This window comes from Rana temporaria, chromosome 4 (assembly GCF_905171775.1).
Source record: "Rana temporaria chromosome 4, aRanTem1.1, whole genome shotgun sequence".
Lineage (NCBI taxonomy): Eukaryota > Metazoa > Chordata > Amphibia > Anura > Ranidae > Rana > Rana temporaria.
The window spans coordinates 261,772,320-261,785,889 of record NC_053492.1 but is presented as its reverse complement, the minus strand read 5'-3'; the positions used below and the strand labels follow the sequence as shown (position 1 = coordinate 261,785,889).

Genomic DNA, 13,570 nt, shown 5'->3' with positions numbered 1-13,570 from the left:
CAATTATGCGTTAAACTATCCTCTTTAATATTTTTGAATTATACCTTGTTTCCAATATCTAATGATGAATTTAAATGGGAGTAAAGAACTATTTAGTGAGCAAAAAGATACTAAATTACCAGATTTATTATACTCATAACCAGAGATGTAAAATATCCGGAAATTTTGAAGCCATGGGGAAAAACATTTTTTTCCATTTTTTTGGGGGCAAAAATAAAAATTTGGGAAAAAGTTTAGAAAGGTAGTTTCCCAAAGTTATTTTGTTACACTGGGAAGGTGAAATACAGTGTATATAAAAGTAATATGCTTGAAATAAAAGTATAGCTTATTCAGTAAATAAACTAAACTTAAATTTTTTTATTTTATTACAAATTTAATAACAAGAACTATATACATATATATATATATATATATATATATATATATATATATATATATATATATATATATATATATATATATATATATATATATTGTATGTTAAGAACATTTCATCTATGATAATTTAAAAGATACCTGACAATATGCATTTTCAGTTTATTGACAATGCTGATCCAGAAGCATATATTGCTTTTGCAAGAGCTTGATCAATGTTCTCCTGAGGTGTCTTTGTACATATAAATGAAGGGATTGTGTATTTTTGGAAGGCCGAAGGAGGCAACACTTCCTTACTTTAAGGTCTCGTACACACGACTGGTTTTCTCGGCAAGAACCAGCAAGAAAACTGCTGGCAAAGCCGAGTACACCGAGCGTGTGTACGAGGCTTTCAGGTTTCTCTTCGGGAAATCTGGCCAGAATCTCGACGAGAAAAATAGAGACCCTGCGCTCTATTTTCTCATCGAGATTCTTGTCGGCCTGTTTCCCGACGAGAAACCCGAGAGTGTGTATACTTACCTGTCGCCGTGGAAACCCGCGCATGCTCGAAATGACTTTGACGCATGCACGGTAGCTTCCACGGCATAGGTAGGGTGAAGCAAGATGGCGGCGACGGCATCGAATGTGACGAGCGCATGCTCGTCATACGCGATGGCGTCACTGCGTTCTTGCCTTTCAAGAGAACCGCGGTTCTTTTGAAATGTCAGTGTGTACACTTGGGCGGCAAGAATCTAGTCGGGAAAAACAACGTTTTTTTTCCTGACGAGATTCTTGCCCAAGTGTACGAGGCCTAAGATGCTGCTGGAGAAGAAACACTTTGTGATGATCCAGAAACAGCAAAAATAGTGTTTCTGAAATGAGAACTCTGGGAAAAGATACTTGCACTTTCATTGTGGTCCTCCTTATTTTATTTTTCCGTAAAGTATTTTTTAACCTCTATAGGGAACCTCTGGCATATAAGGATGTGTTGTGCCATCCATGTAGCATTTGCAAAACAATATTTCGTCTCACATTATTTGCAAATTGCAGCTTTGCTCTCAGCAGAAATTTCACTGTGGAAATGCTTCCAAAGCCTATTGCCGCGTACACACAATCGGCATTTCCGACAACAAATGTTTGATGTCAGCTTTTGGTCAGATATTCTGAGACCCCGTACACACGACCAAGTTTCTCGGCAGAATTCAGCCAGAAACTCGATCGGAGCCGTATTCTGCCGAGAAAACCGGTCGTGTGTACACTTTTGGCCGAGGAACTCGTCGAGACAAATAGAGAACATGTTCTCTATTTCCTCGTTAGTCAATGAGGAAACTTGGCTCGCCGAGATCCTCAGCGGCTTCACAAGGAACTCGACGAGCAAAACGATGTGTTTTGCTCGTCGAGTTTCTCGGACGTGTGTACGGGGCCTGACCGTGTGTAGGCTCCATCAGACATTTGCTGGTTCTCTATTTTTCCGACGGCAAAAGTTTCTGTCGGAAATTCTGATCGTCTGTATGCAATTCCGACGCACAAAAATCCTACGCTATCAATTTGTCGCATGCTTGGAATCATTGAACTTCATTTTTCACGGCTCGTCATAGTGTTGTATGTGACCGCGTTCTTGGCGATCGGAATTTCCGACAACATTCGTGTGTATGCAAGACAAGTTTGAGCCAACATTTTGTCGTAAAAAAATCCACGGTTTTCTTGTCGGAATGTCCGATCGCATGTACGCGGCATTTATGACCAGACTATAAGGAAACATTATGTTGGTGAACGTTAATAGGAATCATTTAAATGTTATAAAGATAAACTGTGATTGTGGTGAACATTAATAGGAATCATTTAAAGGTTATAAAGATAAACTAATTTGGCAGACACATTTAACCTCTTACCTGTCACTTAAGGCCTGATAGGTCAGAGGCAATCATCTACTCTATCACAACAATCACCCAACTGTAGGAGGTACAAGATGGAACCAGCATGTAAACTAAACTGGAGCCTTTTACATACTGCATGGGAAAGGTGTCAGTGGCAAAAAATGCGTATTTCTCTTGTTTGAGAACTGCATTGCAAAGTACAGTGTTACTTGAATTGTATTCCAGGATTGGTTTTTCTTCAGCTGAGAGAACTTGCAATAATTTAAGACTCAGAAATCCTTTCTCTACTCTATATTCTCAGCATTTCCAATTCTTTGATTATATTTTTTTTATATGTGATATAACCCAGGTTTGTAAGGAGGATAAATTGTTAAAGTATACACGCATTAGACATTAAAATAAGATAAGGAAGCCCATATTAACATCATGCTGTTTTGCTCTGTTGAGCTTTGTCAGAATAATTTCTTAATGAAATGGATTGTAGTTGTTCATGAACTTGTGGCAATTAGGGGAGTGAAGCACTGGCATAGAGCCTTTTTTAGCAAGCAGGCTTGGGAGGACTGTCCTTGATTCATGTATGCATTAGCTCAGGTCCTGGGGTGTAAGGAGTTGAATTTACTGTTGGCTTTTACTGCTAATGCCAGAAACAGGACAACACTGATGCAGAAAATTAAGTAGGCAGATTTTTGTGATGTGTTCCCTTAATACAGACAGTACCACTTCCTAAATAAAGTATAAGCAATTTGTATTTTAGGAGGCTTATTAATATGCACAAAAAAAAAATGCCTTTTAGGAATACAAATTCTCACATTTTACTATACATATTATATTTTTATACACATCAACCAAGGTCCTGCTGATGCAAAAATTGTACTACAGTTGAAAGGTAATTTATGTTGTATTAAAAAAAAGTGTAATTTGTTTTTTCCTTATTTTCAGAACCTACTGTTGGCTAAAATTCAGATCCTTGCCTCTTCTAAACATTATCTGCTGATTATGTTGACTGGAGGCATTTATTATTAATGCTTTAATCATTTTTAATAATCCAATTAAAGCAATCCTTAACCAAAAAATGTCTGACAAAATAAAACTACACCAAACAAAAATGTGAAATATTAAGGCACAGGTATTGAATCTTTTACATACTGTAAATATTTGTAAATGTTACTGCGCTATCCCTTCCATGCAAAGAAATGTGAACAATAGGTTCACTGTGCCTTTTTATTGCTGATATTGTAAACTATGTATCATAGTTCCGTTTCCACTTTATGCAGTCAGTTTAGCATTTTAAAGATGAAAAATAGTGATTCAAAATTATTCAGTCTGAAGATAAACATTATTCCTGTAAATAACAAGTCTTTAGTCATTGTAAACAACAGTAATGAACGTAAGTGAGCATGGCGCAGTTGAATTAATGTTACTTTGTTCTCTGATTAGAAACAAACTAGACATAAAGTCAATTTAGCTGGAGAGCTTAACATTAATTCCAGTGCAGAAGGCTGCAGGTATATGTCAGAGTAATTGTTCACACCATAAAGAGGCCAGACTGCTTTTTAAAATAACATGAGTGTGTGAGTGGTGGAATTACTCTAGTTAATGATCCTGCTAAGTGCATACTATACAGATTTCAAAATGAATATTTATTCACAGTGAAAAGTACAACAACGTGCTGTGCTAAAGTCTGTTTTAATTATGTGTAAAAGAATCTATGTATCTATCTATGTATCTATCTACATTACCTTGAAAAAGTATTCATGCACCTTGTAAATTTCCACATTTTGTCATGTTACAACCAAAAACGTAAATGTATTTTATTCGGATTTTATGTGATAGACCAACACAAAGTGGCACATAGTTGTGAAGTAGAAGGAAAATGAAATAATCATCTAAAAAGTGTGGCATGCATTTGTATTTAACTAAAATCCATTGGAACCAATTGCCTTCAGAAGTCACCTAATTAGTAAATAGAGTCCACCTGTGTGTAATTTAATCTCAGTATAAATACAGCTGTTCTGTGAAGCCCTAAGAAATTTGTTAGAGGACCTTAGTGAACAAGTAGCATCATGAAGGAAAAAGAACAAACCAGACAGGTCAGGGATAAAGTTGTGGAGAAGTTTAAAGCAGGGTTAGGTTATAAAAAAATATCCCTAGATTTGAACATCTCAAGGAACACTGTTCAATCCATCATCCTAACATGGAAAGAGTATGGCACAACTGTAAATCCTACGAAGACATGGCTGTCTACCTAAACTGACAGGCCGGACAAGGAGAGCATTAATCAAAGAAGCAGCCAAGAGGCCCATGGTAACTCTGGAGGAGCTGCAGAGATCCACATCTCAGGTGGGAGAATCTTTCCAGAGTACAGCTATTGGTCGTGCACTCCACTAATCTGGCCTTTATGGAAGAGTGGCAAGAAGATAGCCATTGTTGAAAGAAAGCCATAAGACGCCTTATTTTCAGTTTGTGAGAAGCCATATACACAGCAAACATGTGGAAGAAGGTGCTCTGCTCAGATGAGACCAAGAAACCTAAAAGCAAAATGCTATGTGTGGAGGAAAACTAACACTGCACATCACCCTGAACACACCATCCCTGCCATCAAACATGGTGGTGGCAGCAGCATCATGTTGTGGGGATGCTTTACTTCAGCAGGGACAGGGAAGCTGATCAGAGTTGATGGGAAGATGGATGAAGCCAAATACAGGGCAATTTTAGAGGAAAACCTGTTAGAGTCTGCAAAAGACTTGAGACTGGGGCGGAGGTTCACCTTCCTGCAGGACAACAACCCTAAACACACAGCCAGAGCTACAATGGAATAGATTAGATCAAAGCATATTCATGTGTTAGAATGGCCCAGTCAAAGTTCAGACCTAAATCCAATTGAGAATCTGTGGCAAGACTTGAAAATTGCTGATCACAGACACTCTCTATCCAATCTGACAGAGCTTGAGCTATTTTGCAAGGAAGAATGGGCAAAAATGTCACTCGCTAGATGTGCAAAGCTGAGACATCCCCAAAAAGACTTACATCTGCAAAATTTGCTTCTACAAAGTATTGATGCCACACTTTTCCCACAAGCCATTTATAATTTTCCTTCCACTTCACAATTATGTACCACTTTGTGTTGAACTATCACATAAAATCCCAATAAAATACATTTACGTTTTTGGTTGTAACATGACAAAATGTGGTGCATTTCAAGGGGTATGAATACTTTTTCATGTCACTGTATCTCAGTGCCAACCTGGATACCCACAAAAAAATGTAAATTCTTACTACACCACAACTTCTCCAAGCCATATATTATTTTCTTCTTTCCAAGGACTAATTTAAACCACCAAAATGTAATGGAAATTTTTAGGCATTTTTACATCAATAGACCTTGACCTATATGCTGTGACGTATCTATCCATCTATCTATCTATCTATCTATCTATCTATCTATCTATCTATCTATCTATCTATCTATCTATCTATCTATCTATCCATCCAATTCAGTCCTCATTAAACAGCACAACTCATTTCCTCTCGTAGCAGACACACAGAAACCATGAAAGCACCTATGGTACAAAGTATGTGAAGTAGGTAAGGAATTGGAGATCTTTAGGTGTTTGGAACATCTCTTCATCAGGAGCTCTGGAGACAAAGTTACACTTGTGTTCACAACAGAAACTTTAAATTTTCACCACTTTACAATCGTCCCATAGCCGAATGACAGCTACAGGGCGGTTCAATAATTCTGGGAGGGCGTACCCCATGCTCTGCCATAACCTGCAATACCCAGCCATACTCTGCAATACCCAGCCATACCCTGCCATACTCTGCAATACCCAGCCATATTCTGCAATACCCTGCCATACTTGGCCATACTCTGCAATACCCAGCCAAACTCGGCCATACTCTGCAATACCCAGCCATACTCAGCCATTCTCTGCAATACCCAGCCATACTCGGCGATACCCAGTCATATTCAGTGATGCTTGGTGATAGTCAGCCTTACCCAACCGTACCCAGCTTCTCTATGTGGCCAGGCTGTAGAAAAGTCTCCCACATGTGGTATCGCTGTACTCAGAAGGAGTAGGAGAATCTATTTTGGGGTGTAATTTTTGGTATGTACATGCTATGTGTTAGAAATATTGTATAAATGGACAACTTTTTGTAAATGGGGTAATATTTGGGGCGTTTCCATTGTCCTGGTGCTCCAGGGCCTTCAAAAGTGTAAGAAATAGTCAGGAAATTAGATGCGTAATTTATGCTCCTAGAACGCCTGAAGGTGCTCCCTGCATGTTGGGCCTCTGTATGTGGCCACGCTATGTAAAAGTCTCACACATGTAGTATTGCCATACTCAGGAGTAATAGCAGAATGTGTTTTGGGGTGTAATTTGTGGTATGCATATGCTGTGTGTTTTGCAAAGAATTGTGGAAAAAAATTATAACTTCAAAAAACTCACAATGCCTCTTACTGAATACCTTGGAATGTCTTCTTTCCAAAAAGGGGTCATTTGGGGGGTATTTGTACTTTCCTGGTTTGTTAGGGTCTCAAAAAATGAGATAGGCCGTCAGTACTTTAGGTGTGATCAATTTTCAGAGATTGTCACCATAGCTTGTGTACTCTATAACTTTCACAAAGACCAAATAATATACACCAATTTGGGTTATTTTTATCAAAGATATGTAGCAGTATAAATTTTGGCCAAAATTTATTAAGATAAATTACTAATTTGCTAAATTTTATAACAGAAACGAAGACATTTTTTTTTTACCGAATTTTCAGTCTTTTTTCTTTTATAGCGCAAAAAGTAAAGAAACCCAGAAATGATTAAATACCACCAAAAGAAAGCTCTATTTCTGTGAAAAAAAAGGACCAAAATGTCATATGGGTACAGTGTTGCATGACTGAGTAATTGTCATTCAAATTGTGAGAGCGCTGAAAGCTGAAAATTGGTCTGGTTAGGAAGGGGGTTTAAGTGCCCAGTGGTCAAGTGGTTAAAGATGATCATTCCTGCCAGATAGTGACAACTTTTATCTTAGTCAACTGTATATGACTTAACCACTTAAGGACCGCTTAATGTCGATATACGTCAGCAGAATGGCACGGCTGGGCACAGGCACATACAGGTTGCCCTTTAAGTGTCCACCCGGTCCGAAGCTCTGTGACCGCGCCCGCGGGACCCGCGGACTCGATTGCTGCCGGTGTCCCGCGATCAGGTCACAGGAGCTGAAGAATGGGGAGAGGTGAGTGTAAACACACCTTCCCCGTTCTTCTCTGTGGCATTGTCAGTGATCCTCTGTTCAGTTATAGGGAATGACGATCAGTGACGTCACACATCCAGCCACGCCCCCTACAGTAAGAATCACTCCCTTAGGGCACACTTAACCCCTTAGCGCCCCCTAGTGGTTAACCCATTTACTGCCATTGTCATTTTCACAGTAATCAGTGCATTTTTATAGCACTTTTCGCTATGAAAATGACAATGGTCCCAAAAATGTGTCAAAAGTGTCCGATGTGTCCGCCATAATGTCACAGTCATGAAAAAAATCACTGATCGCCGCCATTACTAGTAAAAAAATATATATTAATAAAAATGCCATAAAACTATCCCCTATTTTGTAAACGCTATAACTTTTGCGCAAACCAATCAATAAATGCTTATTGCGATTTTTTTTTACCAAAAATAAGTAGAAGAATACGTATCGGCCTAAACTGAGGAAAAAAAATGATTTTTTTATATATTTTTGGGGGGATATTTATTATAGCAAAAAGTAAAAAATATAGATTTTTTTTCAAAATTGTCGCTATATTTTTGTTTATAGCACAAAAAATAAAAACTGCAGAGGTGATCAAATACCCCCAAAAGAAAGGTCTGTTTGTGGGGAAAAAAGGACGCCAATTTTGTTTTGTTAGACATGTAGTGTAGTAGTGTTTATGAAAATGTTTTTGATTTAGTAAGGGACTAATACCCAAGGTTCCCTTTTTTTTGTGTTATTCCTATATACTTTTTTTATTTACTTAAAAATTTGTAATCAGCATTAAAAAAAGATGTACATTGTCATAATAACATTGCCATATACAATAGACAAACGACACAACATGCTCCGTTCTGGTAGTTTCCTTTCTTGTTAGACGTATACTACAAAAAATATACATTGTGTTACTCTTATTTACACAAACTTACATCTGGAAAAATTATTTTCTCAGTTATATAAACCAAGATGTAAACTAGGTTTAGGTGCCCTTTAAAAATGTTGATGTCTGCCATTTTCAAACATGAAATTCAGTGCTTTATTCTCCCATAGGGCCCGGGTGCTCAGCTCAGTATCTCTAACAGGCCCTTAGGCTTTAACTTCATCAATGGAAGAAACATTTCCTTGGCTCTTCTTTCTGACTGAGTGTAACCTAAAGGTCAGGCAACGATGTTGTGTCAGATATAATAACATCAGACAGAGAAATAAGTTTAACCTTTGTTTTCTCAGGTACAAGTGTTGAAGAAACCCTCAACTCTAATGCCGCGTACACACAACCATTTTTAATGTCATGGAAAAAATTAAGTTTTTCTCAAAGTGATTCTTGTCAAGTCTTCCTTGCATACACACTATCGTGAAAAAAAATGCTCGAGAAAAGCGTGGTGACGTACAACACGTACAACGGTATTATAAAGGGGAAGTTCCATTCGGATGGCGCCACCCTTTGGGCTGCTTTTGCTGATTTCGTGTTAGTAAAAGTTTTGTGAGAGACGATTCGCGCTTTTCAGTCTTCGTGCTTTTCAGTCTGTTACAGCGTGACGAATGTGCTATCTCCATTACAAATGCTAGTTTTACCAGAACGAGCGCTTCCATCTCATAACTTGCTTCTGAGCATGCAAGTTGTTTCCCGTCGTTAAATCTTACACACGACCATTTTTCGCGATGTGAAAAACGAGCACATGAAAAACAACGCGAAAAATTAGAGCATGTTCTTTTAATGTCCATTTTTCACGTTGAGAAAAAAGCTCTGGAGCCTACACACGATAGTTTTTAATAACCAATTTATAAAATGGCATTTTTCACTTCATGAAAAACGGTCATGTGTACGCGGCATAAGTCCTAGACTACATGTTGAAAATAAATGATGGTTGAAGTTATGGCCAGCACTGGAGTACAGTTATAGTGGTTGAAGTTAGCAATAGTGACTCGGATGCCCCTGAAATGAACAGCCCAGTAGGGATGGGCAAGCAAGTTGTCCGTACATGGACACTGGTGTCCGTGAGCGGTCCTTGCAGGGTCCACGACCGTCCATTTCACCCGTTTTGCATTGGGTCGCAGGGAGTTGGTCAGAGAAGCTGGACAGATGAATATGTTGTATGACAGTCGCAGCATCCACTGATCCACCTTCCCCGCTGCTACTTGCTGGTTGGTAGGACCGCTGATGTCCTATCAACCAATTCGGTGCTTGCCCCGCCCCCAGGCCCTGACCTTCAGAGGAGGAGAATGGAACTTCCTCCTCCAAACCTGCCCATGCCCAGTCTTAGTGCCCCAGCCCCCAGCTTCCTCATGAGTCGTGTATGTGTCCTATTTCTATAGCTCCACTAGAAGAATCGGATCATAATATGGGGGACCCTGCTCTAAAGAGGGATATATGGGGACCCTGGCCTGCTCTAAAGGGGAATCTATGGGGACCCTGCTTTAAAGAGGGATCTATGGGGACCCTGCTCTAAAGGGGGATCTATGGGGACCCTGGCCTGCTCTAAAGGGGGATCTATGGGGACCCTGGCCTGCTCTAAAGGGGTAACTCTGGGGACCCTGACCTGCTCTAAAGTAGGATCTATGGGCACCCTGCTCTAAAGGGACATCTATGGGAACCTTGGCCTGTTCTAAAGGGGAATCTATGGTGACCCTGCTCTAAAGGGGTATCTTTGGGGACCCTGCTCTAAAGGGGGATCTATGGGGACCCTGCTCTAAAGGGGATCTACAGGGACCCTTCTCTACAAAGGAATTTGCTGCTGCATCTCAATACAACTGAAAAATATAACAATATTTTAAACATTTTATAAACATATACCACAAGCAGTCTTTATTTAAAAGTTATTTTGAACTTATTTGTACTTGTAGAACTAGGCCAGAGAGTAAACAGTGTTTTTTGATGGTTTTAACTTGAAATGTACCTTGGTGTGCTTCCCTAAGGTCTGTACTTTGGAAAATGTCCGCCACAGCCTTGGTTCGTGCTTATCCCTGTAACCCAGTACTGTTAAGACTTTTAACAAATATTGCCACTCCATAAAGTACTCTGAGCATTTTATGTCATACACATCCTCCACATACTATCAGTGTCTTACAAGCAAATGTGTAGCATTATACTACTACACCTCTGTGTTAAATGTCAAGCCATACCACCTAGAGTACCTGATCAACAGAGATACCAAAATGGTAACAGGACTGCAAAGGCAGATCAGGACCACCAGTGAGTCATACGTGGTCCTCAGTTTTAATCTTTGCACTAAATTAAAAAGGAATTTCATGATTTAGGACCTTCAGATGATTTAATCCCATAAATCTTGCACCTCCAACAGCTTTTGAAAAAAATAAAAGTTGTCACTGCTTCTACATAAAAATGTCTTGAGCAAGGTCAGTGTGGCATTGAGTGTCAGAGGAGAAGAAGTTTTGGGACTCTGACCAAAACTCTATCCACAACACAAAGGAAACATCAGGGGTCTACTTCCACACTTTAAATGGCAAACTGGGGGCTTGTAAGCCCCTTTGTATTAGTAATACAGTATACAGTACAGTACAGTACAGTAAAAAAGTAAAAACAATAAAATGAGGAAAATATAGTAAAATCATAAATGACAATACATGAACAAATCTAAATCAACATTCCTGTGCAGACATAATGTAGACATACAATATGCACAGTTAGGAGAATAGATGTACATAAAAATCCCAAGTCTGCTACACATTAGGTATTACCACAGATGTCAGTGGTTTAATTATAATTTAGATTAATCATTGCAGAACACCACTAAATACATAAAGTTATAAAGGATACCATTATAGGTCATGTATTTAAAATGTTGCATATTTTTACTGTATTACACGCACAATCTGCACATATCTGTTATTTTTTTTATCCAATTAGGGCATTGTCTTTTTAATAAGTATTTTCTGAAATAATTGAATAATCTGATAAATTAGGCATTGCCTTACAAATTTAAGTGAGAGCAATAATTTAAGGCCATCATTCACTGTTAACTCTAAATTAATGATCTTAAAAGGCTTTTAAAGCATCACTTTTTTGGGTACCATAACTTTCTACCATTTTATGCACATGCAAATCTGAGGCTTGAAAAATTTGGTATTTATTTACTTGACACAACCTCATCTTTTACATTTTAACTAGAAATTATGTATTTGTGGGCAATAAAACATTTTTGATCTGATTTGTATCTTTTATTGAAAATGTTGTAAAATAGTAGCGCAAATATTGTATGACATAAAACAATTGCAACTGCTGCCATTTAATCTACAGGGTTTCTACTGTCGGAAAAAAAAACCTGTCAAGACTGAAGTGCATTTTCATGTAAAAAAAATTGCATTTTAGCATATGTGTGCAACAAGGAAACAATTCTCTATGCAATACGATGCTCTGTGCTAGCGCTGACTAATCAGAATCACACTGAAGCATTCCCAAAGCCCTGCAAAAATATGGGGGAGAGGAGCAGTCATTTCAAATCCCTGGACTACTACACAGAGTGCATGGGCACTGACAGCTTAACCACGAAGGTAAGTACAGAGGGTAGGCATGGTATTCAAAGTTACTTCACGTTTTATTTTTTATTTCTTCACGCTTTATAAATAGGGTCCATATATCTACTTTATGCCTAATAGTAACTATACAAAGCCTAAATCCAGAAATATTGTATGATTTGAAAGGGTTAGGAATTTATAGTTACAGTACTGCATACTGTATATCAAACCATAAGTGTTATTTAAATCAATCTCTGGGCAAGAGGTAATTTTTATTATGCAAGGCATCCTTGCCACCCCTCAATAATTCTCCTCATGACCTACTTTGATGTCCATCTGATACCATCACCTGGCTTTATATCTTTGGGTTTCAACTGTTTCGGGAGGAGGAGGAGTCTGCGGGGCACCCTTTCTCATGCAGAGCTAAGGAGAAGGGGGGGCACTGAGGAAACCAGCCACTGAGCACACAGATACCCAGCTATGGTGGCCAGAATCCTCAAAAGGATATACTGCCTAGAGCACCATTAGTAAGCACCATGCCTGATAAACAAAGTCAGAAAAGAGCAAAGGACATCCTATAGAAGAAGGCATGTAGTAAAGTTAAAACACTTGGTTCATTAAAAAAAAGGAAAAACAAACTGTCCAGAGAACAAATTTGGAAACAAAAGTTTTAACAGATTTTCTCAAAACACCTACTGCAGTGACAGCAATGTTTATATCTAGCATGTCTTACCTTATTTCTCTTGAAGTATGCTCTTCTGCATGCTGCAAAGCACTTCTCACTGCAGAAGCTTTTCACCTCACTCCCCATACTGAGGGAGTAGCGCTTAATCCCCACTTTCTGGCACCAGGCACACATGATTTGCACATTTGACACATCTTCATCTGTAGAAAAAAAAATAAAAAAATTTGACATGTAATCAGGTAGCATTGACTTCCAACTTTGATTTCCTAAATAACAGCTAATTTAATTTAAAGAGATACTGTCACTTCATCCATACTTTCATAGAAAAGTAACAATGACTATGCAAAGAGGCTCCCCTGACTCAACAAAATACATTTTTCAAGCCCTCTCTCCACCACCCTTTCCTCTAACACAGCTGGCACTAAAATCCCCAGGGGTGGCTGGCGTCAGATGCTAGGAGGGGGATTTTACTCCCTTGGTTGGCTTCTTGACCAAAGCGCTGTCAGGAGAGCCAGAAAAGCAAAGGCAGGGGAACACTGGCAAGGTGAGTATGAGTGGATTAGTGCTTGGGTCCAGCAGCCAACTGCCAACTGCAGCCAACTGAGGGGATGACATCTCCATTCCCCCTAGCATATGACACCGGCCACTGTGGCTTTTAGTGTTATCTTCAACGAGGGGCAGGGGAGAGTAGTCAAGGTGAGTATCAGTGGGTCAGGGAAGGGAGGCATTGCAAATACACCATCACTTTACCCTGAAAGGACTGTCTGACACTTTGTTCTGAATGAGTGTCTCTGTAAAACTGTTATGTTTTTTTTTCTAATATCCATTAATGGAATTTAAAAGAAATCAAATCTTTTGCTTCATTGTGTTGTTTTTCGAATTGTTAAAATCATTCTTGATTAACATTCTGTACGAATGAGATTTGCAAGAAAAA

General features: G+C 38.8%; 1 protein-coding gene across 2 annotated transcripts in view; it reads right to left on the bottom strand.

Moving 5' to 3' along the window:
- Nucleotides 1-13,570, bottom strand: part of LOC120937182 (sine oculis binding protein homolog) — a 227,935-nt gene that overhangs the window by 113,289 nt on the left and 101,076 nt on the right. For both annotated transcript variants that reach the window (XM_040350193.1, XM_040350194.1), the window contains one exon: nt 12,685-12,836. In XM_040350193.1, the coding sequence (XP_040206127.1) occupies nt 12,685-12,836 (152 nt within the window). The remainder of the gene's footprint in view (nt 1-12,684; nt 12,837-13,570) is intronic.